Source organism: Myxocyprinus asiaticus, chromosome 49, assembly GCF_019703515.2.
Source record: "Myxocyprinus asiaticus isolate MX2 ecotype Aquarium Trade chromosome 49, UBuf_Myxa_2, whole genome shotgun sequence".
Classification (NCBI taxonomy): domain Eukaryota; kingdom Metazoa; phylum Chordata; class Actinopteri; order Cypriniformes; family Catostomidae; genus Myxocyprinus; species Myxocyprinus asiaticus.
In genome coordinates this window covers 10,056,943-10,082,825 of record NC_059392.1, presented here as the reverse complement: position 1 = coordinate 10,082,825, position 25,883 = coordinate 10,056,943, and the positions used below count along the sequence as shown (strand labels likewise).

At 39.5% G+C, this 25,883-nt stretch overlaps 1 protein-coding gene across 1 annotated transcript in view; it reads left to right on the top strand.

The window, feature by feature from the left end:
* Positions 1-25,883, top strand: part of LOC127438409 (neurocan core protein-like) — a 149,476-nt gene that overhangs the window by 69,067 nt on the left and 54,526 nt on the right. The window contains exon 8 of the mRNA XM_051693975.1: positions 7,431-7,547. Within this exon, the coding sequence (XP_051549935.1) occupies positions 7,431-7,547 (117 nt within the window). The remainder of the gene's footprint in view (positions 1-7,430; positions 7,548-25,883) is intronic.

Sequence of the window (25,883 nt, the reverse complement as noted above, 5' to 3'; positions counted from 1 at the left end):
GAATGAGTGGTTGCATACCAGCTCCTTTTATACCCGTATGTCCGGGAGAATGGCATGCAAATACCACTCGCCAATTTTCATTGGCCTTTTATCAAAGACCAGAGGTGTCTCAGGCTCCCAAGAGTGACCCCTAGTGTCACTACATCAACACAATGTCTCGTTCCCTCCATCAGGGAACGGAGGTTACATAAGTAACCATGATGTTCACTTACCATCTACACTACACTGGTCAAGCTGTATGCTTAGCGCTGTAGATTAAAAAAAAACCTGGCTCATAATAGTCACTCATTTGGGAATCGGATTACACTGATTGCACTGTAAGTTTTGCACCACAGATTTAGTAGCAGTATTGCAGTGTCACTGAATGGTAGTGCAGGAAACACTGTCAGTGTATTTTAGTACAGTGTTCCAGCCACTTTTTTATGGAACTCAGTTCTTGGTAAATGTGAAATGGTTCTTGGTTCCCAATCCTAATTAACAACCAGTGTGCTTCATCACATGCCGCCACATGATCTTAAGTTCTCACTGCACTTTATTCCTTATATATATATATATTTGTTTGCAACGGTTTTCATTTTTCTATTGTTTTCAAGTGTGAGGTCCTTGGAGAGATGTGATGGGATCTGACTCTGATGTACAGAAATTTGAGACAACTCTTCAAAAGAGCTTTTCAAATCTTTCTTGCTGAACAAGAGGCTCAGGCGTAGCAACATCTTGTTTATAAAAAAGTGGAGAATGTACACTAAGGAGTTCTCTTAAGTTGACACAATGGAGCTACACTGAATCAGTAGTTTATTTTGCTGTAGGCTGTCCCTTATGGCTACTGTGTTTTTGAGAGCTAGCTTCTCATTTAATATTTTTCTGAGTAATGAGATCAAATTTTTATGGGTCAGCACTTTAAAGGGCAGTAGCATATCTTGCTCTTAAAAGTTGCAATTTCGGACATGAAAATACTTTACTGTCCATTTACTGTATTTAAAATAAAAAATGAACTCAATTCCCAACCCTAGGTAGCGTAAATAGATGGTTGCTGTGTTTTTCCATACTTATTGGAAGCTGTGAGCACACAACCCTACAAAAATGTTGTATCGAGGCTCTTAAGTGATCAAGTGTTTATGATGACAAATGGACCATTATCCATTTGTACATTATGTGACGTGTTGATAGTTTGAGCAGTCTGGTTGTTTTCAGAGTGGACTCCATTCAGGGTCTGCTGAGACTGCAAACCACATTATAAAGAGAGCTTACTGGTTGATCCGTTCATCACCAACGTGCATACTTCACTGAAAAAGTCTGGGAGAAATAGAATAAGACAGAATCAGGGAAGGGGAACTATTTTAAGCTCACTGTGTAATTAATCATAAGCCAATGGCACAAAACAGAAAAAGCTTTTAACTGCAATTGCTTTCATCCCAGACTTATATATTTTCCTTATTCTTTTGTTTACCCCCTCCACCTACTCTTTTGCTACATTAGCTACTCTTTCACATGATCATTCACGACACACAAAAACATATGTGTCAGAGGAAAGGTCTGCTTCTTTCAATAGGTTATTGATCTGTGTATCTCCACATTATCCACAGCCAAAGGAATGAATCTGCACTGGAAACAGTGCGCTGTGCAAGAAATGGCCTGTGTTGTGACTAATTGTTTGTGAACCTAAAGTTTTTTCCTCTGCACTGGTACCAGTTTATGACGAGAACACACCATCCTCTCAGAAAATGATCCATTTTGATGGGATTTGGGATGAAAAGCTCTCATGTGGGCATTGAAGAGTTTATTTCATCACATTGATGACGAAGAGTCCTTGAACTCTGGCACTCCAGTTGAGCTGTGTAAGTGGAGTCTCGGGTCCGAGCGGCATTCATTGAATTGGTCAATGTGGATCTTAGTGTTGTCATGCCCTGCTGTGAGACTTCACTTTAGCTCAGCTGCTTCTCTCTGAGCTAAGCTGGCTTTGAGAGCTCAAGAGAGAGCGAGAGAATGTTTATCCATTCATTCTCGGTCACTCACGTGTCGCATATTTGTCAGTCTTAGATGTGCAACCGGGGGCTCTGCTGTCTCTTATGTATTGACTCTGATTGATGGAAAGAACGATTGATTCTATAGACCATTTCAAGGACTTTTCATTGGTGACATCATGTGACGTCACTGTTCCGTAAACATTTCCTGCTTGTCTAAACAGAGACCATTTAGCAGAGACGGGCCACTTCTGTTAAAATGAATGGAAGAAATTGGAATGTCCAACGGCAGCCAATGGTCAACGAAAAAAATACAGCCTCATCACCGCTGCCTTTAAACATGAGCGTGCCTCTCCGAGGGAGACCAGTCTCTACCTGCTGGCATCTTTGCGGGTCCAGGAATGGAGTGGTGAGGATCTGGTGCGAGTTAGATGCGTCACCAGACCCGCACCCCTGGCGCTTGTTAGATGTGATGCAGGGGATTGGAGCACGAATCGCGGCTGGGCCACTTGAGTGAAGCCGGCACCACATGCGACTGGGACCAAAAAAATTTGACTGTTTATTTGAAATATTTTCTTTTATCATAATCTTGACCAACAGTTTTGGAGATTTCGGTCTTTCCCCATTCAAGTAGATAGGAGCTGTACTGTCATGACAGTAAAAAAAAAATAGCTGCTCAGACTGCCCAAGAGCATCCTAAAAATGACCGCAGAGTGGACTGACTTACCTTAAAAAAGATACTTTGTTGAAAGGATCCAGAAATACATTTGGTAAATCCACCGGAACAATAAACATGAAAATAAAATTTGAAAATCAATAGAAAAGTTTATGAAAAAATGGGCATTCGTAGAGTTCTTTTTTTTTTTTGTCATGTTTTTATTGGCAGAATTGGTAGAGAGGGACAAAACAGCTAAAAAGCACAAATTTCAGTCAACAAGAGGCATGATGACAAATATACAAAAGTATACACCTAGCAAAATCGATGAATTTTTCAAACTAAATGGATTACACCCTGTCTACACCAGATACGGGCAACACATCAAGTTGCATCAAAAAACAGTAGAACCCATTATAATCAATGATGCTGTCTACACTGGAAGCATCCGTTGCGTTGCATAGCACCAACATTAAACGTGTGTCCCATTCCATTTTGTAATGCATGCACTGGCGCTACTATTGCCAACAACACAAATAAACAGTTTAGAATATTCATGTCGACGCATACAGTGTAGTCCCGTCACCGGACGCGCCCGGTGTAGACAGGGTGTTACTGTGTTATATCTTTCCTAACTGATTGGAATTACAGTTTTCGCACAGTGGACATTCAAAAATCTGAAAAATCCCATAGAGTTGCATTGATGGAATGTTCAAATGGGCCAAGACTATTCAAATTCAAACTGATTCAAACTTCAACTGTCAACGTTTTTTGTAAACATGTAAACAAACCCACACAAAGCCTTTAATCTGCTTTAAGTCTATCTCTTTCTTTCTCTCTGTTGCTTTTCTTTCTTTTTCTACACTCAATGAGCACTTTATTAGGAACACCTGTACACCTACTTATTCATGCAGTTATCTAATCAGCTAATCATGTGGCAGCAGTGCAATGCCTAAAATCGTGTAGATACAGGTCAGGAGCTTCAGTTAATGTTCACATCAACCATCAGAATGGGGAAAAAATGTGACCTCAGTGATTTTGACCGTGTCATGATTGTTGGTGCTAGATGGGCTGGTTTGAGTATTTCTGTAACTGCTAATCTCCTGGGATTTTCACGCACAACAGTCTCTAGAGTTTACTCCAAACGGTGCCAAAAACAAAAAACATCCAGTGAGCGGCAGTTTTGCAGACGGAAACACCTTGTTGATGAGAGAGGTCAACGGAGAATGGCCAGACTGGTTCGAGTTGACAGAAAGGCTACGGTAACTCAGATAACCACTCTGTACAATTGTAGTGAGCAGAATAGCATCTCAGAATCCACAACACGTTGAACCTTGAGGCGGATGGGCTACAACAGCAGAAGACCACGTTGGACACTTTATGAGGACCACAGTGTTGATGATAAAGTGCTCAGTGAGTGTATGTATATGTCTGTTTGATGGTTTGTCTGTCTGTCTGTCTGTCTGTCTGTCTATTTTCTATTCTTCAATACTTTATATAAAAAGTGGTAAAGCTGGAGGAACACACAGACTCAATTACTTTTTATCCAGTTTTGACTGCTGTCCACTAAACTCAGCTGAATGCCATGTGTAAGATATACACACAAGTAAACACAAGACGTAAGCAAGTGTACACAGTAACACGCAAGCCGTACCTTTGTTCTGCTTTCAGAACTTAGCTCTGAGAACTTTTTTTATTTTGCTAAGGGATTGTGCACTTAAAGAAAAATGTGCTATAGGAGAGAAATAAAAGCTGTCACTGCAGACAAAAAAGATTGTTGTTTGTTCTTCCTTTTATAGTTAATTTGTGTTGAATAGTCCCCAAGGCCTAAAACAAAGTTAAACTCGATAAGACACACACTTCCACTCGATCTCCAATCAGCCTTGTGCCTTACGAAGCGTGTGAGGTGTTCTTTTTTTTTTTTATCTGTGTTGAGATTTATCTCCCCTGCTGTAAATAATTACGTGTTTAGAATTATACTGGAGGAGACGCTGTGTGTTTGATGCACTGTCAGATTGTGTCTCGTGGTTAGAAACAGATTATAAAACTGCAATTAATCAATTTCCAGAGCAAAGCAGGAGAGTCGCACGCTGAGACAACGTCCTTGCAAAAGTTCCCCCGTCCGTAACTCGATGTAAATATGACTTAATCTATAAAAAATTTCCATTTATCGCCACACCTCAAAACATTACACCGCACAAGTTTGTCAAGAGTTATAGCTCACAGGAATAAAATGTGTTTATGACCCGAGAACGGTATGATAATGTGCCATAAAAATAGATGAAAGTATGCAGCACTACTGTAGGCAATGATTGGGTAATTTATGAAGGCTCGGATCATCAGAGGCGGACATGGTGAATTGCATTGTCCTTCCCTGTGGAGCATCTGTCATGATGAACGGAGGATGACATCAAACTTGTGCTAATCTCTCACCTTGTTGAAAGTCATGCGCTCTGGCTCCCCTATGTTTTTTCCCTCTTACAGTTGGGAAAGTGGAAGCTATACAGAGTTCTACTGTGAACTTAACCCTAGAGTTTTTTCAATATTATCACACAGGATATCGTTATGTTGCTTCCGAAAGTTCATGTACAATCCCATTCAGCCAAATTACTGAGAAGCACCAGCATTAGACAGTTTTTGCATCATTTCAAGTTTGAAAACATTTCCCCATAGTGCCACTGAGACACAGGTTCTTGTCCCGTGCAAACCAGGAAGTAATTGTGTAACCCTAACTGTAACCTTGGATCAGTATGTTTTGTTGGCTCTGGAACAGAAACAAACATATTCCTAACTCTAACTCTATCCCTAACCCAGCCCTAACCATTAACTACCTCTGAAGTCAGAGGAAAGGTATAGGTTGATAATAATGTTGTTTAAGCCCCACTGAAGCCCCAAGCCTAACTCTTGCCCTAACCTTAATCCTAACCCTAAAATCTGATTGGTTGATAAGACAAAATTAGTTCGCAGTTTCTTGTTTTTGGTCCGTCAATGTATTTAAGAATGTTCAGCTCCTTCAGTTGCAACAACACGAATGCAGTCTCCTCATCCATCCAAAAATGTGCGTTCATAGCGTTTGCCGTGATACCTCCACCTTGTTTGTGTTGCTTTTGACTTCAGGGTTAAATACACATCACACGTCATCTCTGACTTTCATAGTATGCATGCACACAACGCCGAGGCTAATTGCCATTTCACACATGATCCGTTTGCAGTACATATGCAGTGCGTACGCAGTTCAGAAGCAGCACACACTTGATTGTGCTTTCCCATAAGACCCGTTTGCATTGTGCAACTGATCCCCGGCTTCTGTATACCACAAATAAAACAATGGGTAAGTAGTTCGCCATTATTTTGATTTTAAACATTTAAACATGGTCCTTCTCTTATGTGAAAAGGTAGTATCACAATCCACACAAACAGCCGAGGAAACTGCCTCCCATGCCTTTTGCATTTAAATCTTTATACAAGACATCCTGCGGGCCATAGAGAACTTCCACCTCCACGATGAGACGAGTGTCATCCATTTATGTCTTGTTTTTCCAAATGTGAGGTAAGGTGTAGTTTTCACCACCAGCCTGTCACGTGATTGCCGCTTTCTGCTGAGATGCGAGTGTATCCCCGCCCCCCCCCACACACACAATATAACATGCTGTAACGCATTGCAGTGCTGTATCCGGTGCGGTCTGAATGCTCTAATCTGTTAACATGGGCACTGAAAAAAACACGTACTGCATACATACTGCAAACGGATTATGTGTGAAACGGGAGTAATTGTGGTCTGATTAACGTATACACATGCTAGACGAAGCCAGGCTACAATTGCATTATAGGTCAATTAGTTCTACTTCGTAAAAATCGGACTGATTCGATTTCAGTTGGACTTAAGGCCGAAACAAACTCTACGCAAGTACGTGAAAACAGAAGCATCTTGCTACACAAACTCGATTTCACACATTGTTGCGTTCTGAAATGTGTCAGAGCGCAATTCACAACCCAATGCAAATACGAGTTGCATTCTCAGCATTGCCGCAAAGGGGCGCTATAGCAAGATTAGTGTGAACTGTCCCCTTCTACAGTGAGTTTCTTCTATGGTGAGTTTTCACTTTCAAGCCAACTGCTGACATTACGGAGCAACAGTTTTAAGAGAATATGATGAACAAGTAAGTTAAAGTAAATATATTTATAGCAACTTACAGTGGCGGTTCTAGCTTGTATGGCGCCCTGTGCAAAACCTGCTTCAACACGCCCCCAAAGGCATGTCTGTGTGGGTGACTCGTGCCGCCCCCCGCAGGATGCCCCCCTGGGCAACTGCACATGTCGCCCATGCCTAAATCCGCTACTGGCAACTTACCAGAAAAATAACACATGCAATTTAATTGCTCAGACGTTTAAAGGAAACTCTATCATCCCCATGAGTACTGAGGTTTGTTCCCGCCATGGTAACACAGGAATGCACGATAATCATTTACAACCGGACTGCGCCTTGGCAATGCGGTGGCCAAGTGTCATAAGTTTCGACCTTTAAGTGTTAACATGACATTTTAAAAAGACAAATTATTGTTTTAGTCCTACTGAAATCAAACTTTTAAAGTGCATGTAAATGTACTGAATGTGTCTGGAGTACATCCACCAACCACTAGGCCACGGCTCCATGGCAGCATTTTGCATTGATCTACTGCCCTACAAACCTGGTTGTTGGAATTGCTCTTTTCTTACAGTTCCTTTCTTTGAATGGTAGCCTTGAAATTGTATTTATGTCCTCCAGTGTTTTAAACCTGTCTAATTCATTTCCTTGTATTTTACTCTCTCTGCAGTCAAGGATGATCCCTGCCAGACCAACCCGTGCCTGCATGGTGGGAGCTGTCTGACTGAGGGAGAAGGCTATAGTTGTCTTTGCCCTCAGGGCTATTCTGGAGAGAGCTGTGAGATCGGTGAGTGGATTAAGAGAGAGGGCAAGGGTCGGGGCACATGAGGTCAAGGACTTCTGAAGGAGTCACTGGGCCGCTCAGGGCTTGAATTTAAGAAGAGGGCTAAAACTGGATACAAAACTGCTTGGTTATATCTTTGATGCCTATGGTAGAAACAATGAATACGATAATTACAGAGACAAAGACTTAAAGAAATAGTTCACCCAAAACTGAAAATTCTGTCATTATTTACTTGCCCTTTTTGTAGTTACCTGCCCATATGCTGTTATTTTTTCAGTGGAACACAAAAGCATACATTTTTGAAGACTGAAATTCATTAATCACTAATAATATTCACCTCCACTGAAGCTCGCACCTAACTTGCATTTGTACTAACTTGCATTCCTTCAATCTCTGACTTACAAATAATCTCTTTTTTAATATAATGTGGTTTGTTCTTCCAGATAAATATAAAAAGGAGGGAAATTCAAGCTGAGGTATCAGACTCTGGAGACTAGCTCTCCCTCAAAACGAACACTGATTTGTACTGACCAGTACTGATGATTCTTCATTCTCTGTTAATCTGTTAAAGTAAGCTGGTAGCTAGATATAAAAAATTGGGTAATGATTATCTTGGTGCTTAAACATCTAACCTGACTCAGCTAAACTCCACCTTTGTGTCGGGAAACAGTCTTGTTAATTTCTCCAATGACGCATCGTACTATGGTGGTTCAGCAGTTGACTTACATCGCTGTAGGTGAAACACACCCCTGAATACCTTAGTAACTGTGTAGCACACCCTGGCAACCACCCATAACACCCTAGAATCATGTTGACGGGTTTTGCATAGTCAAATACCATTCACATTTGTTTCAGAGGTGGATAAAGTTATTACATTTTAATGAATCATTATAAAAACCAAAAAATAAATAAAAAATAAAATAAGAATAATTCACTGATAAATTATGCATAATAGGACCAAGGACATTTATTAAGAAAACTAATGGGGTCAATTTTGAATTCATGTTTTCTTGTGTTCATTAAGTGTGTTATCACCAGCACATAGTGGTAATGCAAAGTAAAATCTTCATATATTTATCTCTTAGTAAATTTGAGATCTAAACTTTCACCCTATGATTCATCTATTTACAATTCCAGCAATGGTTTAGGAGGGCTTGCTGCTTTTAGGGTTATCATGACCATTATAAGGGAAACAGAGAGCAGAAGCCTAATAAGGTGTTTTTACTGAAGCGTGATGGAAAAGGTGTCAAGATGTGAGAGGTCACATCTGTGTTTTGGTAGAGAGGTCAAAGGTTAGCAAAGCTGTATTATCCCAGGTCTCATTATCAATCTTTTCACATGGTAACCGCAGAGTCAATATGTGAATTATGCTAAACCACAACAAATGGTTGATTGGTCCATAGCACTTCAGCCAATAAGTTTTACAAAGTAATGCTAACCACTGCAGCATTCGATAATAATTTGTAAACCCATTTATGGATTCAAATCACAAATGCATATTTGTTTACCATTGTGCGCAGCCTTAGGGATTCATTTCAGGTTTCTGACTGAAATGGTTTTCAAGAAAACGATTTGGTGTTTATGAAATTTGGCATTTTTAGGCATCGAAAATTCCTTGAGGTGGTGTAGTAATTGTTTTTCCTGGCTATAAGCACAGCGTTTGTGAAGCGATTTTGTGTAAGTGGTGAGTGTTATAATAGTGACAGCCAAAGGCACTGGGTAACTTTTGTCTAGATTAGTACTGACCTAACACTTGATCTCTTCAGTCAACAAAGAAGAGAGAGGAATGAATTACGTAATTCTCTTTTTGTATATCCATATTAGTAAGTGGTGCTTGCCAATTACTACTGCTCATATTCAAACATTGTGCTACAAAAATGAATGCTACCTAAAATTGTATGGCTTGTGTGTTATTACTTTTCTAAGTGATCTTGAAAGAATAATGATTTTTCCTGGTAGATGCTGAAATGGAAAAAGAAAATATTCAAATGAACTTGCATTGAAGGAGGCACCCAGTCCATATTTTCTTACCAGAATATCATTGAGACTTTGGGGAGGGAAATGAACATGCTGTTTCCATATGTTCATGTAACCTATAATCAACCACATTCTTCCAAATTACTGATAAGCGGCATCCTCCATCAAATATTTTTGGATCGATTCAATCATGATTACCTATTAGTGGCAATACAGATCTCCTGTGGCAATTTCCGAGACATGGGTTCTGATCCTGAAGAAACCAGGAAATAACTACATTAACAATGGTAGGTGCGATTCGTAGGTTGCATTTTTTCATTTTTAATCCACTGACAGTATGGTTTAGGGTTGGGGTTAGGGTAAGGGCTAATGGTTAATACAATAAAGATTTCTGTTGACTGTATCACATCATTTATATCTAAAATTACAACTCACTTTTGGCACCACTCTGTGGATGGGTAAGCACAGACTGATACTTGACCCATTTCTTCAGAAAATTAAAACTTCTTTCTAACTTTGTAAGAAATGTAGAATGTGCATAGTTTTCACTGTACTCTGTGGCTATGTATGATGCTGCAACAGGATATCCTTGGCCACCAGCCTTTGGGACTAAGCTTGTGCTCAGCAATTATTTGGGAAGAGGCATTTAGGATCCTTGCATAATTTATTGACTGTGCATCTGCCGGGCAATTGAAACATTTATGAGAAGACCAGAGAGGCTTACTGCAGGGACAAGATCACTTTCTTCAGATGTACCACATGCCAACAACAAAAAGACAAGCCTGTCCATCAACCTCTATGGGGCTCTCACTCAGACTGGATTCATACACATCCATAGTTTGGTGATGTTGAATGATTTACAGAACGGTTGAAGAGTTTACACATCCATTTGATGTACAAGAATGATGTGGAAATATGTTGAGGGTTTTGGATTGCTGTCCTTAACTGGGCATAAGCATGAGATACAACTCAAAACTCAAAGCTTACTGATTCCAGACATATGATGAGAAAGAACAGAAATAAAGAAATGTTCTAGGTAATTTACAACTTTAAGGATTAGTTTACACAAAAAGGAAAATTCTGTCATATTGTCATTCCAAACCCGCATGACATTCTTTTTTTGATGTAACACAAAAGGAAACATTTGAAAAAGTCTTCATAGTCAGAAAGGACAGAAAACACCATAAAACCACAGAAGAAGTAATCAATACGACTCGTGCACTATTTTCAGTAGAGGAAGATGCTTTTCCAGTGTGGATGAGAGGCATAAACGTAGGGAAATAAATGCCTTTTCAAATGAAAATGTATTCATTTGGATTTGGTCTTATATTCTGTCGTAATTCAGGAGGGACGGGTGCCTGGGTAGCTCAGTGGTAAAGACGCTGGCTACCACCCCTGGAGTTCGCTAGTTCAAATCCCAGGGCATGCTGAGTGACTCCAGCCAGGTCTCCTAAGCAACCAAACTGACCCGGTTGCTAGGGAAGTTAGAGTCACATGGGGTAACCTCCTTGTGGTCGCAATAATGTGGTTTGTTCTCGGTGGGGCGCGTGGTGAGTTGGGTGTGGATGCCGCGGTGGATGGCGTGAAGCCTCCACACGCGCTATGTCTCCGTGGCAATGCGCTCAACAAGCCACGTGATAAGATGCGTGGGTTGATGGTCTCAGATGCAGAGGCAGCTGGGATTTGTCCTCCGCCACCTGGATTGAGGCAAATCATTATGCAACCATGAGGACTTTAAAGCACATTGGGAATTGGGCATTCCAAATTGGGTGAAATAAGGGGGGGAAATAAATAAATAAAACAAATGTAAAATAAACAGGAGGGACATAAACAGCGATTTACATTCTCCCTTAATTTAGTTATTATTGGAATTATTTGGAAAAATTTCTTCCTAATATTAACTAACAATTAAGCTGATGGTATTCATCTCTTCAGTTCATTTTCTACATTTTAGAGTTTAAGGTCCATTAAGCTAATCTGTAAATAAACCGTACTGAGATCTACTAATGAAAGTGGAGGTTACTGAATGACTTATGGGTCACGCGTATGCAAATAGCAAATGGGAGGTTTATTGGTGTATTAAAACAATAAAAAAAATACAAATTCTGTACATCAGATTTATTCAGGCTGCAAGAGAAATAGCTAATGTTTCTATTGGAGCTGGATAGTGCAAATACAGTTTTAGTGTCAAGGCTTACTAAAAACTCTGACTCATTTTGTTTTTCCTATTCAAGGAGAGCTAAGTCAGACTGATGTTTATTGATTCAATGCTCTCCCATTTGATTCAGTGTCAATACCTGTTCAGTTTGTTTCAGGCAGTCAATATGTGTAGACTGAGAAGCAATTTATTCTCACCCACAAATCATATACACTTGAAAGGGTTACATTCCTCATTGGATGGATTTAGAATGAGTCTATATGAGTGTCATTTGGAGTGCATATTTGGATTTTTATTATTTACCATTAATGTTATGATGCCATTATTTACTATTAGGGTATACTGTACCTGTATATTAAAGCAATAAGCCATGAGAGGCCTAGAGGTACAATGATTTTACTCCAGTTAAAGGGTGTTTCTAGGCACAATATGAAGTAAAATTCTAAAAACTCCCTTAATGGTGGTAAAATCACTGTAACCCCACTAACAACCAAACACCATTTTTTAAATACCTAGGAGTACCAAGTAAATACCATGGTATATGAATATGGTAATTATTTAGTACCATGGTATATACAGTTGTATATGAGTACCATGGTATTGCCATTTGTTACCATTACTGTTCCATGGTTCCACCACAGTACTTTTTTGTAGGGGACGTTGTCTCAAGTTTTTGTATAATGGTGGCAGAAGCAATGTTTATTAAACCAATGTTCAGATTAAGATAGACTGATGGATGGATGGATGGATGGTCTTGGTCCGTTTCAACATTTCATCAGTGTAAGTCTATGGGTTTTCTGGGATTGTTTTAAGCAGGAAAACCATTAGCATGATCAATTAGAAAAAAGACATAGCAACACGTTGAAGGTTTGTGCCAAGTTTGGATAATTTAGCTTGAAAGCTTTAGAATCTGAGTTACTATCATAAATTTTGGTCTTGTTTCTGGGATTTAAAAAAACTCTTAACCATATCTGTAGAATAAGGGTGTGTTCACACTTGGCAGGTTTGGTTCGATTAAAACGAACTCTGGTGCGATTGCTCTGTTAGTGCGTTTCATTTGAACAAGTGTGAATGCTGCCACCCGAACCTTGGTGCGCACCAAACATGCGGACCGAGACCGCCTGAATAGTGGGTCTCGGTCCGTTTCCAAATGAACTCTGGTGTGGTTCGATTGATATATGAACGCAACACGGACCAAAGACATCTAAACGGACCAAAAACAGGAAGTAATTTGCCTTTAATACTGACCTCAAACATACCTGGTTCTTCTCATCATAGGAGCTATGTTGCCCATTACAGTTCGGTACAGGCGTCGTAACTGCCGTCAGCCGTCCTTGCAGCATATCTTCGTTTGGGTGTGCAACGGAGGAATTCCTGGCGCTGTTTTGATTCCTTTACACATTTTATTAGCTCTTCGTTTGTTCTCAGCTTGTAAAAATACCAACATATATACATATATAAATCTAACGAGTGCATTTAGCCCAGCAGCAAGCATTGTTTTGGATGTTCGGCAAGTTCCGTCGCAAAATATACGTCATAAAAGCTGTCAAATCAGGTAGTGACTTTTTCCTGATGCCTTTTGTGTTGTATCATTAGGTTCGGTGTTAAAAATGCCAGAGTGAACGCAAAGCAAACCAAAACTAAATGTATCATTTTCTTTTTTGGTCCGGACCAAGAGGACCAAGAAAACCGAACTAACAATGTGAACACACCCTAACAGAATGTTGGTTTTGTCAAGCCAACATACAGTAATAAAGAATTCTTCTGCCAAGTAATATTGTTCATTAGCTGTAGGCTGCTTTCCATTGCCAAGCAACTTGGTGCATTAATTAAGAATTCAATTTAAAGAGTGGTCACAGTTCTGTGTGTATCAGCATTTTTTCAATGGCTTTAAATGTGGCTCATCCAATCAGATTTTAGAGCCAGAACTATCTGCTTTCTAAATACATATTATATAGTATTTCCACTTCTAATATATAAATTTATCTCACTTAGTCTTTCTCTTTCACTCCAGTACTACTCCATTCTCTTTCTTAGTACTACCCCTGACCCCTCTCCCCTCTGGCCTGTTGTTATTTGCCGGAGAGAATGTATGAAAATTGCAGTGCACTGCCAAAGTGAAGTGAAAGCAACCCTTCTGTACCTCAAACCTTTTTCTCCAGTAATATGTTTCGTTGCCTCCATATATTTTCTCCACCTTTAACCTTGTATGCACTTCCTCCACAGCTTTGTTTGGTCCCTCTACACCAGCAAACACACAATACTGTATATTGGAAGACATGCAAACACATTTACATATTACCAGCATCCCAGCTAACAAATTTATGTTATACTGAACGTTTTCCAAACGTTGCATTGTGGTTGAGGAATGTGAAAAAGTCCAGATTTCTTAAAGTGAGTAAAATGTACATTAGTTAGATTTGAATAACATTACTGAAAATGTCTTGAAATCGTAATTTTCCAACCTATTTATCAGTTTTCAGGAACACTTCAATGTTCTAATAAGGTGTGCCAGTGACTGGTGCTATTGCAATGACATCAGCCTCCTTAATAGCATTTGAAAGATGAATGAAGTTTGCCCTACTAATATTTTTGCCCGGAAACCCCAGGGCTGTGGATTTGAGAGCAACTTTCTTATGCAACATTTCCCAAGAGAAAACTGCAGCCCACTGCAGACACACAACGGTGTGCCCGGTGATTGATAGTCTATGTGGGCAAGCCAATCCTCCTGTGCACAGCTGCTCTTTAAGGGAGATGATCGGCCCTGCCCGCCACCAACGGCTCATTAAATCATCCCTTGGCACATTCCATCCTGCGTGGAGAAGTGATCAAAAAATCATTGACAATCACTCTTCATTTGATGACAAGTAGCCCAGCACAAGGTTCTATGTGGACCCGAGCACCCTCAGTCTGTCAGAGTAGACCGGTATGTACAAACATCCTCAGGTCCATCTGGTCCATCAAACTGATATTGGCAAAGACAGGTAGATGGCGGCCCAGTTGGCAGCCCAACAGGACTGTTAGAGACAGAGAAAAAGGAAACACAGTTTCAGAGATTAATGTGCTTTTATGAAGTTGGCTGCCTAAAAACAACAACAAAAGACAGCCACATTGCTACAGTTTACACTGCAGCTAAAGCAATACTGATTGAAGTTGACATGGATATGGCTACGTTCACATTGTCAGTATGTTTATATGCACTTTAAAAGTTAAATTTCCATCGGCCTAAAATGTCTTTTTATAAAGCCATTTAATGTCACGATTTTTGCGGACTCAGACAAAGAGACCAAGATAATTCAATAATAGCTCGGTTTTGTCCAGCATGTATACACGTTAATCGAACCGCAATCCGCCTTGAAGTTTTGTATGTGTTGTTGTGTTACATGTTTTAAATACTTCCTCAGCTGATGTCCTTCCTTTAAATATTTAGTTACATGTATATTTGGGAAGACAGATGAAGACTCTAGCTGAACTACGCAAAAACCTGCTCTATACAGCGCGATTATAACTGCGCCTGTAACTGTATTCCGTCAGTGTTTTGGATTGACAACCATATTTACTAACAGGTGTGACTCTCCAATTGTCCTGTACATAACATTAAAAAGTCTTATTACAATTGACATGATGGTATTTAATAAATGAGTTCAATGGAGGTACAAGTTCATCCATCAAATCTTAATTAACAGACAGTGGCTTCAGATGCTTTTAAAAGATTGTCTTCAAGTTTTTAGCTGTCACTCTATGGTTCTTTTTTACCTCATTGAGCATTCTGCAGTGTGCCCTTTGAGTCATCTTGGCTGGAGAGCCACTTCTAGGGAGAGTAGCCACAGTACTAAATTGTCTTCATTTATAGACAGTTTGTGTAACTGTGGACAGACGAATATCTAAGCTCTTCGAGATAACTTTGTAACCCTTTCCAGCTTTATGCAAAGCAACAATTCTTGATCGTAGGTCTTCTGAGATCTCTTTTTTGCAAGGCATGGCCCACATCCGCAAATGATTCTAGCGAATAGCAAACTCGAAATGTTTGAGTGCTTTTTATAAGTCAAAGTAGCTTTAACCCACACCTCCAATCTCATTTCATAAATTGGATGCCAAGTTTGACAACTCCTTGCTCTAATTAGCTTTTGTTTACATCATAAGCCTAGGGGTTCACATACTTTTTCCAACCTGCACTGTGAATGTTTGAATTATTTATTCAGTATATACAAGAACAATACAACAATTTGTGTGTTAATAGTTAAAGCAGATTTAGTTTTTTCATTGTTGTAACTTAGATGGTCAAACTAGATTTTAAGACAAATTAACACATAAATTCAGGTAATTCCAAAGGGTTCACATACTTTTTTGCCACTGAATGTGTAAAGTCTAGCAATTGTGTTACAGTACAGACCGTAAAAGTGGAAAAAGAGATTGCTCAGGTTATGATTTTATGATTTGACAGTGCGAAGTTGTTAAACTTCGGTTTTCGTTTAGACAACACAAGTTTATCGAACTCGCTCTCAAAATACTGGTGTGATTCCTGAAAATTCGAGGAAGTCAGTTCAGTTAAAGGATGTGAGTGTCACTCTTGTATAACGTATATATCCGAACTGTGTGTGAATGTAACCGTATTTCAGTTACATTTTTCACATAGCACTTTTTACTTTACATGTTGTTGTTCACAATTCATTTAGCACTCTAAAACACAACTGACAGCTATGTTATTCTGCTATGCAAATGTAGCCGATGTGTGCAGGCCTCCGGTTGCTGATTCGGCAATGCCATTCATCCTCTATGTAATGGTGCTCTGTAGCAGCATGGGAATGGAATTTGTAAAGCCCAGTCTTTTACTGTACATTTGGGGACAAATTGATTTCCTATGAAGTCAGCGCCTGAGTTTTGGAGCTTCTTATCACTCTGGCAGGCAGGACATGTTGTCCTGGCGATGAGTTCTGGAAATGAATCACAGGGTGGGGGAGCGGGGGGGTCTCTTATCTCAGCGTTACCGGGACCACTATCACGTGAATGTGTGCCGGGGTTTTGAGCTTTCGCCCGCTCTGCAGTAAATCACAAATGCTCATCATAAATGTCCGTGAAACACAGAGGAAGAACAGAGATAGAGAGTGTGTAAAGGAGAGGGAAAAAACCTCAAAGATATACTAAAGGATGGAGCAAACCTTCACTGCTTATACTGTTGTATGCTTATACCAGTGTTTCTCAGTCCTACTCCTGAGGACCCTCCAGTGCATTTTAAGTCTCACAAATCTAACACCCAATATGTAATTTCACATGCAATTTTTGTGTTGTTTGGTACATTTCTTTTGTGCTCGCATTGTTTTACTTGTGATGACAATCTCTGTTCCAAAATTTTGTGAGCTGCCTACATAGACAGGCCTCATGTGCACAATCCCAATGCAATGGCGGTTCCAAAAGGTAGGTAGCAACATTATGTTGCGCCTTTTGGCCAAATTCTAAAGGCGGGATCACATTTACCTTCGCACAGCGAAATTTGCGGGTGAAAAAGGCGTAGGCGGATGTAAAGCATCCAAAATAGAGACCTCCAAAATCAGCTGTGCTGGGAGGCACCTAAGAACAGGATTGAGAAACAATGTGCAACACAGCTTTCTTGATCCAGTTCTTCTGATCCAGGTTTAACTTTTCTGCTGATATCTGATTGATTTTGATGCCGGGAAGTTGAAGGTGGCTCTTTTTGCTCATATTGTACATTTGTCTTTTAAAAAACAGTACCTGCATTCAAGAGCAATGTCTGAACTCAAGTATGGATTAGAGCTTTTTTGGGTTTCAGAAAATTTCCCCACGTTCTCTATAACCTGCAGAAATATGGCAAAGCCCCTAATTCCTGTGTGAGATCCTAGAGGCCGTGTGGATTGAATCACCGTCAGGGTTAGAGGGGTTTTACAGAATCTAGCCTAAGCCCTCTGGCTGCCTAGAGCATCTGGTCTGGGGTATCTTTTGCCCTGACTGCTTTATCTCACTCTATCCTTCTTGCATCTCTCTTTCACCACATTGCACTCTTCTATTCCATTCCCCCTCTCTCTCTCTTGTTCTGTGTTTGAAGACAGCTTTGAGAGCAAGTTTGACCTCCCTGAGGAGCAACAGTTTGAAATGTTGTGAGTCTTGTGACTCCTCTGCTCATTAGCTTCTGCAGTGCTCCCCAAATTGTTGCACTAGCCCTGTCAGGAGTGGCCTGGATGCTCTCTGGCTTCAGATCACAGAGATGCTGCCCTGGGCTGAAACCATAGTGCTTTATATCTGACCTAGACCATCATTATAAGCCATCCTGTTGTTTTCATCCAAACATTAATTTGATTTGATACACTTCAAAGACTTCCATTAATTCCCCTGAGACCTGTCAGGCTGATCAAACTGTAAATTCATCAACAGGAGGTGGAAAGTTCTGCTGCTGAAATCGGTCTGTGCTTACCGAAATTCTAACTACTGCCCCAGTGGCTTTAACTGGAAGTGTTGAAATGTCCAAAGGTTGGTGCCAAAAGAGAGTTGTTTTTAGTTGTAAATTATGTAAGACAGTCAACAGGAATGCATATTTTATTAACCCTACTCTCTAACCCAAACCCCAACTCTAAACCTAACCGTCAGTGGAGTAAAAATGATATTTTAGAGCAAAAATGCAATCCCTGAATGACTTTCGACACTGATAATGTGACCCTGATTACTTCCTGGTTTCCACAGGAAAAGGTAAACATGTTTGAATTTATGCAAAAATGTCTGATTGGGGATGTATGGGTTTGATTTTACGGTACACGAAAATTCGGAATCAGCATGTCGATTTCCCATGTAATGTCAGTTGCTCGGTTTGCACATTAAAGTTCGCAACCTGTATATTTGCTCTTGGGAACACAGGTCCAGGAAAAATCTTTTTTGAACCTGTCATCTGAGCTGCAAATGCCATCACTCTGGAGCCGCAATACGTCCTGACTGCGTTTATAGGCTGATAGCACCACAAAAATGCACATAATCCCACTGGTGAAACATCAAATATCACATAATCAAATTTGATCATGAAAAAATAACCTTTGTAACTGCAGTAAACCTTGAGGTCTACCTTCCATATTCATACTATCTGCCTATGGATGTCTGTTTTTTCTCAAAACTATCAATAACTAAATTCTTTTTATCGACTAAAGCATACCCATGTCGTTTGTGACTCTGAATCTATCAATCTCTCAGCGCGCCGGTAACCGTCAATGGTCTGAGATCCTTTAAATGAAGAAATGTCAGGGTGTTATTGATGCATGTTGAAGTTGGTCTGCATTCGTACCTCTTGGTTCTCAAGGGTGGCCAGCTCCCATTGTGCAGATATGTAATTTTTACTGACATATTCTTGCATCCTAGTCGTTCCCTTCACCCACAAAACATGGCATGCAAACATTAGTATTTTTATCTTCAAAAACATTATTGATCAAAACAACATTTTATTAATGAAGTGTTATTTTTATTCCATGATAAGGACCCTTTTTGATCTATCATATACATTTTTTGACGTCCATGATGGGCTTTCAGAACACACTGAATGGATACAGCATACAGATACTGAGTATTAATGGGTTAGTTCACCCAAAAATGAACATTCAGTTTTCATCATTTACTCATCCTCATGTTGTTCTGAACTCATATGGCTTACTTTCTTGTGTGAAAGAAAAAAGAGAAAAAAAGAGTCTCAGTCAAAAGTCATTGAGTTAGAATTTTCAGAATTTTTATTTTTGGGTGAACTTATTCTTTAAAGACAAAACCAGGCATATAAATGAGACACTGTGACCTGAAATTTCAAGACCAAACCTGAAGTGGCTCGCCAACAGCTCACTAAGCTCTGACTCTTAAGCTCTGATCCTGCAAAGATGATTGTGTGCCTGTGAAAAATGCTTTATACTAAAATTAAAATATAACATATTTATAATAATAATTTGCAATAGATTAAGATCCAAACAGAACTATGTCCGTAACTCTTAAGGCCAAATTATACTTATACTATAATGACTATAGTACTATACTATACTGATGTTTTTGTTCTACTAAGGTGTTTGTTTGGTGATATTTATCCTGTTCACACACATACCTGAGTTTCTTGATCTAGTAGAACTTGACTAGTCAGACAGCATTGTTGATTTGTTAAAACTAAGCCCTGAAACATACTTCATGCAAGTACTCATTCAAAGATGCAAGAACTTGCCCAATCCTTGCCAGCTGAACATGTTTAACGTGTGTTCTTGCATTACTGTGGCGCTAACAAACCTCAGTACTGAAATCGGTCTGTGCTTACTGAAATTCGAACTGCTGCACCCAGTGGCCAAAACTGGAAGTGTTGTTAAGATGAAATGGCCAAAGGGTGGCAGCAAAAGCGAGTTGTTTTTAGTTGTAAATGATGTAATACAGTTAACAGGAATGCATATTTTATTAACCATACTCTCTAACCCAAACCCCAACCCTAAATTGAATGTCAGTGGAGTAAAAATTTATATTTTATAACCTCTGAATGACTTTCTCCATTGTTTATGTGATTAATTCCTGGTTTCCATAGGAAAAGGTGAACATGTTTGAATTTATGCAAAAATGTCTGATGTGGGATGTATGGGGTCAATTTCACGGTACTTGAAAATTCGGAAGCAGCATGTCGATTTCCCACGTAATGGCAGTTGCTCGGTTGGCACATAAACCCCTTAAAGTTCACAACCTGCATCATGAAATCAAGCTTGCATAGCTAGAAGCGTCTAGAAATGACGCCACGCATAATACTCAGGCTTCAGTTGCCTAGGATGCTTTAGTTCGTCCCTTAATTGTACATATTAGGCTTTACAGTATATATTGTTCAGTTTCTGTTGTCTCATCCACTGCTCGCTTTTGCTGATTATCCCATTCCCAGACACACTCCATAAAGCTCTCCACTCTGAAAAAGCTATTCTTGAACTGCCAAAGCAATTATGAATAAGACAATCAACAGAAATAGGATACACGCTCCTCTGAAAGAGTGTAATTTATCTTTCAAATGTTAAACAGTAATAAAATAATGTCACTGAAAGCTCTGAATTTCAATGCGCTCGTTTAGAATGTCATCGCTGCTGACAACTACAATTCTAATCCTTAAAGGAAATGTCAGGGCTGTCTTGTCAATATCATATATCTTCAGGGCTCTCCTAAACTCCTGACTTCTTAGGGGGAATTAGAGTTCTCCATAAAATTTGGAAGGACAAAACTGAAACGTTTAGAATGGAATATAAATGTTTACAAATACATTTTAGTGCTTTTTTTTTTTTTTTTTTAAATATTCCTTTTCATCAAAGGTATTTTGCAGTCGTCACCTCCCATGATATACTTTCTGAGTCAGCACAAAGCAGTGGAGCACACAGCCCAACAGTTCAGTTTCTGTTTACACAGAAGAGATGGAGGACTTTGATGGCTTTCAGCAAATGCTTAGAGGTGCTAACCCTGAGGATATAGAGGCACCGATCCCCAGATAGGTGGTGCATTACAAATGACTGCTGTCAGCCACTGTCAGAGGCGTTTACATTTTCAGTTATTATTATTTGAACCCAGAAGCACAGCATCATAAAATATAATCTGAGGGAACATTTTGTGTTTTTTGGGGGAAAGTCGTTGCTTGTGGTATTGATCTATTTCTTCTTATCGGCTCTTTATTAGATTCTACATTGGACTCGAGATCCCATGGAAAATGTTCATGGATCATTGGTCATGAAATAGTTGATTGCATTCGAGGTCTCATTTATAAAGGGAAGGGAGGTCTGTTTACATTTTATTTGGCACGTCATTTACAAATGTCCCAGCAGCCGCTGAAATTGAAAACATAAATCTGGCCAGTGTGAAACTAAGCATCTTCCCTTCGGCCCACAGTAACTGCGGAAAATACTCAAGAGTGTGGCCCAGTGTAGAAAAGCCAATGTCAGGCGTTTCTGTCTTTGGGGATAGGGTTAAATGGGTACAGCTGCCCCCACAGCCGTATTGTAAAACTGTTGAAGTTTTCAGCACAAATACTGGCAGAGTTTTTCCAATGTGGCCCCTCTTGCTGATGAATGTCCTCTCTAAACTGGGAGGGGGTCAAGCACAACAATTCAATCACTCTCGATAAAGACGGCTGAAAAACATAGAGGAAACAAGAGTTTTGGGGCACTTTGCTGTATATCAATCATGGGACAAAAGTTTGAACATCAGAAGAAGTGAGTGAAGATGATAGAACAGTTTGCAAATCAAAGATTTGGATATTTTGTTCAAACTTTTGAGAATGAAGTGTAAGCAGGTATTGCCACCAAATCCAGGACTGCTTAGAGACCTAATATACATGTAAATGTATAGATATTTATTCTTGCCAAGAATGTTTCGGTTTTAATACAAGTTAAACTCTGTTGACAGTATTTGTGGCATAATGTTGATTACAACAGAACATAATATCGACTTATCCCTGTTTTTCTAAAGAAAATAGTCTCATTCAGTAAGGCACATGATTAAAGAAAACGGGTCCAATACACAAAACATTAACTTCACACTGTTTCAAAAGTACAGCCGTAATACTTAAACATACAGTAATATGTGATAACATGACTGTGTTAACTGTAGGGTGATAAGAGGCAGTGCTGTAATTGGATGGAATCCTTCATTGTCATGAATAATGTGGAGAAACGATCAGAATCAAATGATATATTAGCGTACTCTACCAATCACAACTCAATACCTCATATTTTATGATGTTACTTCAAGTTTAGTTTTTAAACAGGAAGAACAAAATGGCTTACAAAATTTTTTAAAAGTAACCACTCTACCCTTAACAGTAAACATAATAGGGCAGATTTACCAAACAGTTGTGCCACTTTTGCGCATATACCACGTGAAAAAAACTTCGTCTCATTCTCTAACCATGCGCAATCTATTTAAGCTGGCGTAATCAGCACTGGAATTGCGCTGCGTCTTGAATATTTAAATGAAGTCATTGTCATTCCTTTCCGCACAAACACGCCTCTTTATGTAAATTAGGCGTATTGTAGATTGCTCTTCATTCACAAAAATTGTATGCTGCATTTTAGATTGCGCTATTACCTCGAATGAAAGTAGGTGTTAAAATACATTTTATTTAAAAGAGATGTTTGTAAACATTTTTAACTGATCATATCAGCAGTAAATCATTAAATAATGATCAAATGATGGAGAAGAGCGTTAAACCTGAAGTACACTCAGTGAGCACTTTATAAGGAACACTATGGTGCTAATAAAGTGCCTGACGTGGTCTTCTGCTGTTGTAGCCCATCCTCCTCAAGGTTCGACGTATTGTGCATGCTGAGATGCTATTCTGCTCACTACAATTGTACAGAGTGGTTATCTGAGTTACCGTAGCCTTTCTGTCAGCTCGAACCAGTCTGGCCATTCTCCGTTGACCTCTCTCATCAACAAGGTGTTTCCGTCTGCAGAACTGCCGCTCACTGGATGTTTTTTGTTTTTGGCACCATTCTGAGTAAAATATAGAGACTGTTGTGTGTGAAAATCCTAGGAGTGCTGCCACACGATTGGCTGATTAGATAATCACAGTGATAATGTACAGTGTATACTGTAAGTAGGTAGTGGTGGGACGTGCATTTTAAGTCTAAGCCTTCAGTGTGACTTATGCCATTAAGAAAACAGTTTCACAATGAATAAGACACCCTATGCCTTTGGGCATCATACATTATGTCGCAGCTAACTAATAATACCAATTGACATTTTAAAAACATGTCCACACACAAAAGCCAGAACTTGAAACAACACTTAATGATCAAGCAAGCCTAATTTTAACTGCAGCATGACTGTTTTGTGAAATGAAAGTCTCCCGAACAGACATTCAAAAATCATAATTTTTCATATGAATCTACCAAGGAGGCATATAATACCTGGAAAAATCAATCCAATAATATTTGCGATTTAAATGTTGCTTGCAATAAATTACGTTTTGTCAGGGTACACGGTTATGCTGCGTTCCATTCAAGTTGGATGAGGGATATTCCTACTTGATATCTCCGACCATAAATGCATTACATTCCCCGATATTCGGAAGATGACGTTTAAGGAAACAAAACTGCAACGCTCCCGTTAGCTTAGCAGGTGTTTGACTCTCATTAGAGATGTCTCCTAGCAACCCAACTGATAAACAATGCTGCAGCGCTAGCATTTGTGCTTCAGGTGTACGGTTATCAAAAGAGATTATAATGTTTTATACACCTGTTTCTGCAGGCATTTGTTAAACAAGCTTTAATATCATGTAATGTGGAAACAAACTCATTTATCGATATAACTTATTAAAGTGAATGGAACGCAACACTACTTTTCAAAACTTGATCCGACACAGAATGCTCAAGCAGCCTAATTTACACTTAGAAAACTCCTGATGTTGCTATAACAATGCAAAAAGCACTTACCAATTTGCTTGAAGTGATAATCAGCCCTCCTTTCCTGTTTAATAAATTAAGCAATCACACGGTCATGCAGAACATCTCGTGTTTGTAACTCCATAAGGATCTCTTTCTCAACGTCAATACCAGCAGTGATGACAACCGACTCGTCAGCAAGATCTCGCGCTCTTCGCTTTCAAATTACATCACTTAAAGCGTGATTACGTCACTCAAGGCCAGCTAGAAGGCCTCGACCGGGACATATCCTAAAGATCACACCCACCAAGAACAAATCAATCAATCTGATTGGCTGATGAATCTGACAGTCTGACTTAAGTTGGTCATTCATTTGCACTGTTGAGGGATTCTGAAGAAATTCTGAAGGCCTGAGGGGGTGGAGCTCAGACTCACACGCTGCTTCAGGCATGCGATTTGTGAAACAGTTGTCACACTTTGCTTGGAAGCATCAAGGAATAAATTCTGACTGGAAAACTTTTCGTTTTTCTCTATTTGTAGATTAAATAAGATTGGAAAGCGATTAAAAATACATAGGCAAAAAGGTGTTTGAGAATGCAAGGATGAAAAATATTTATGTATTTGGCATGTTAGGCCAGCAGAGAAGGCTTTGCTGGCCCTGAGAATTCGCCACTGTAAGTAGGTGTACAGGTGTTGCTCATAAAGTGCTCGGTGAGTGTATATCCAGATGTGCGGTGATGTCAATTGAATTTTCAGCATGTTTAAGAGATGATTTTGTGTCTGGATCAAAGTGATGATGTACAGTCCCTACAGGGTGTGTCAAATACGGTGGTCTACGGCATTCTCCGCATGCAAATTGCATTCAGCAGCGATTTAGTGGGCGCGTTTTGGCCATTGTCTGATCTGCATAATTCCTTTAGTGAATCAGGCACTAAACAAGCATAGATTTCTTACCCAATTGGCAAACTGTTTTTTCTTGTTTTAAGCATAAACCTTGGCTCATTTTTGTTTTTGCTATAAATATTATGTTAATGAACAGAACATTTCATTCTTTAATTGTTACCAATTAAAAATACAGTATATTTTTTGAAAATAAGTCCTAATATCTTATGCAGTTTTGCTTCTCAATTAAACATTTCTTGTTGTAAAGATGCTTAGTCAACCCCCCATCAACCACTTCAAGCTAGAACCACTACTGGTCTAGACAAGCCAGTTCTGTGTGAAATCAGTTGGCCATTAGTCCCAAGATAACTTCTGCCTCTGCACTGCTTTGATACAGAGGAGCCCCTTTTTCATCCCAGCATGTTTCTTCTCTCTCTAAAACCTCATTAATCCAACCATGGGTGTTTCATACTCCAGGCAAAGTGGAGATGATCCTGCTGCCCTTTTCCTTTGCCCTCTCTGAAGCCCAGGAGATGCACTCACATTGTTTGAAGGCAAGAGGTGCTCGTTTGCCAGCTGTGTCTTAATTGATTTTGCCCTCAAGCTTGGGATGGTGCATGTGTATCCATGACTACACTCTTAAAGATTTTCCCGTCAAAAAACAGTAAAGAACTGGCAGCAGGGTTGCCAGCATGTTACTGTAAAATTAACGGTGTCTTGCTGTTGCTGAAATTAACAGCTAGATACTGTTTTAACAGCTACAGTATACAACTGTAATTTAGCAGCATATAGCTGTCAAATTACATACTATCTACTGTTACTGAAATTAACAGCTATGTTCCCAGCATGCAGTGCGGCATGAAAAAATTACTTCGATTTTTTACTATTTACTGGTTTATTTTGACGTTGTTTTTGTTGTAGTCTAAGTTACTTGGATTTTAATGTTCAGCTCTTACATAT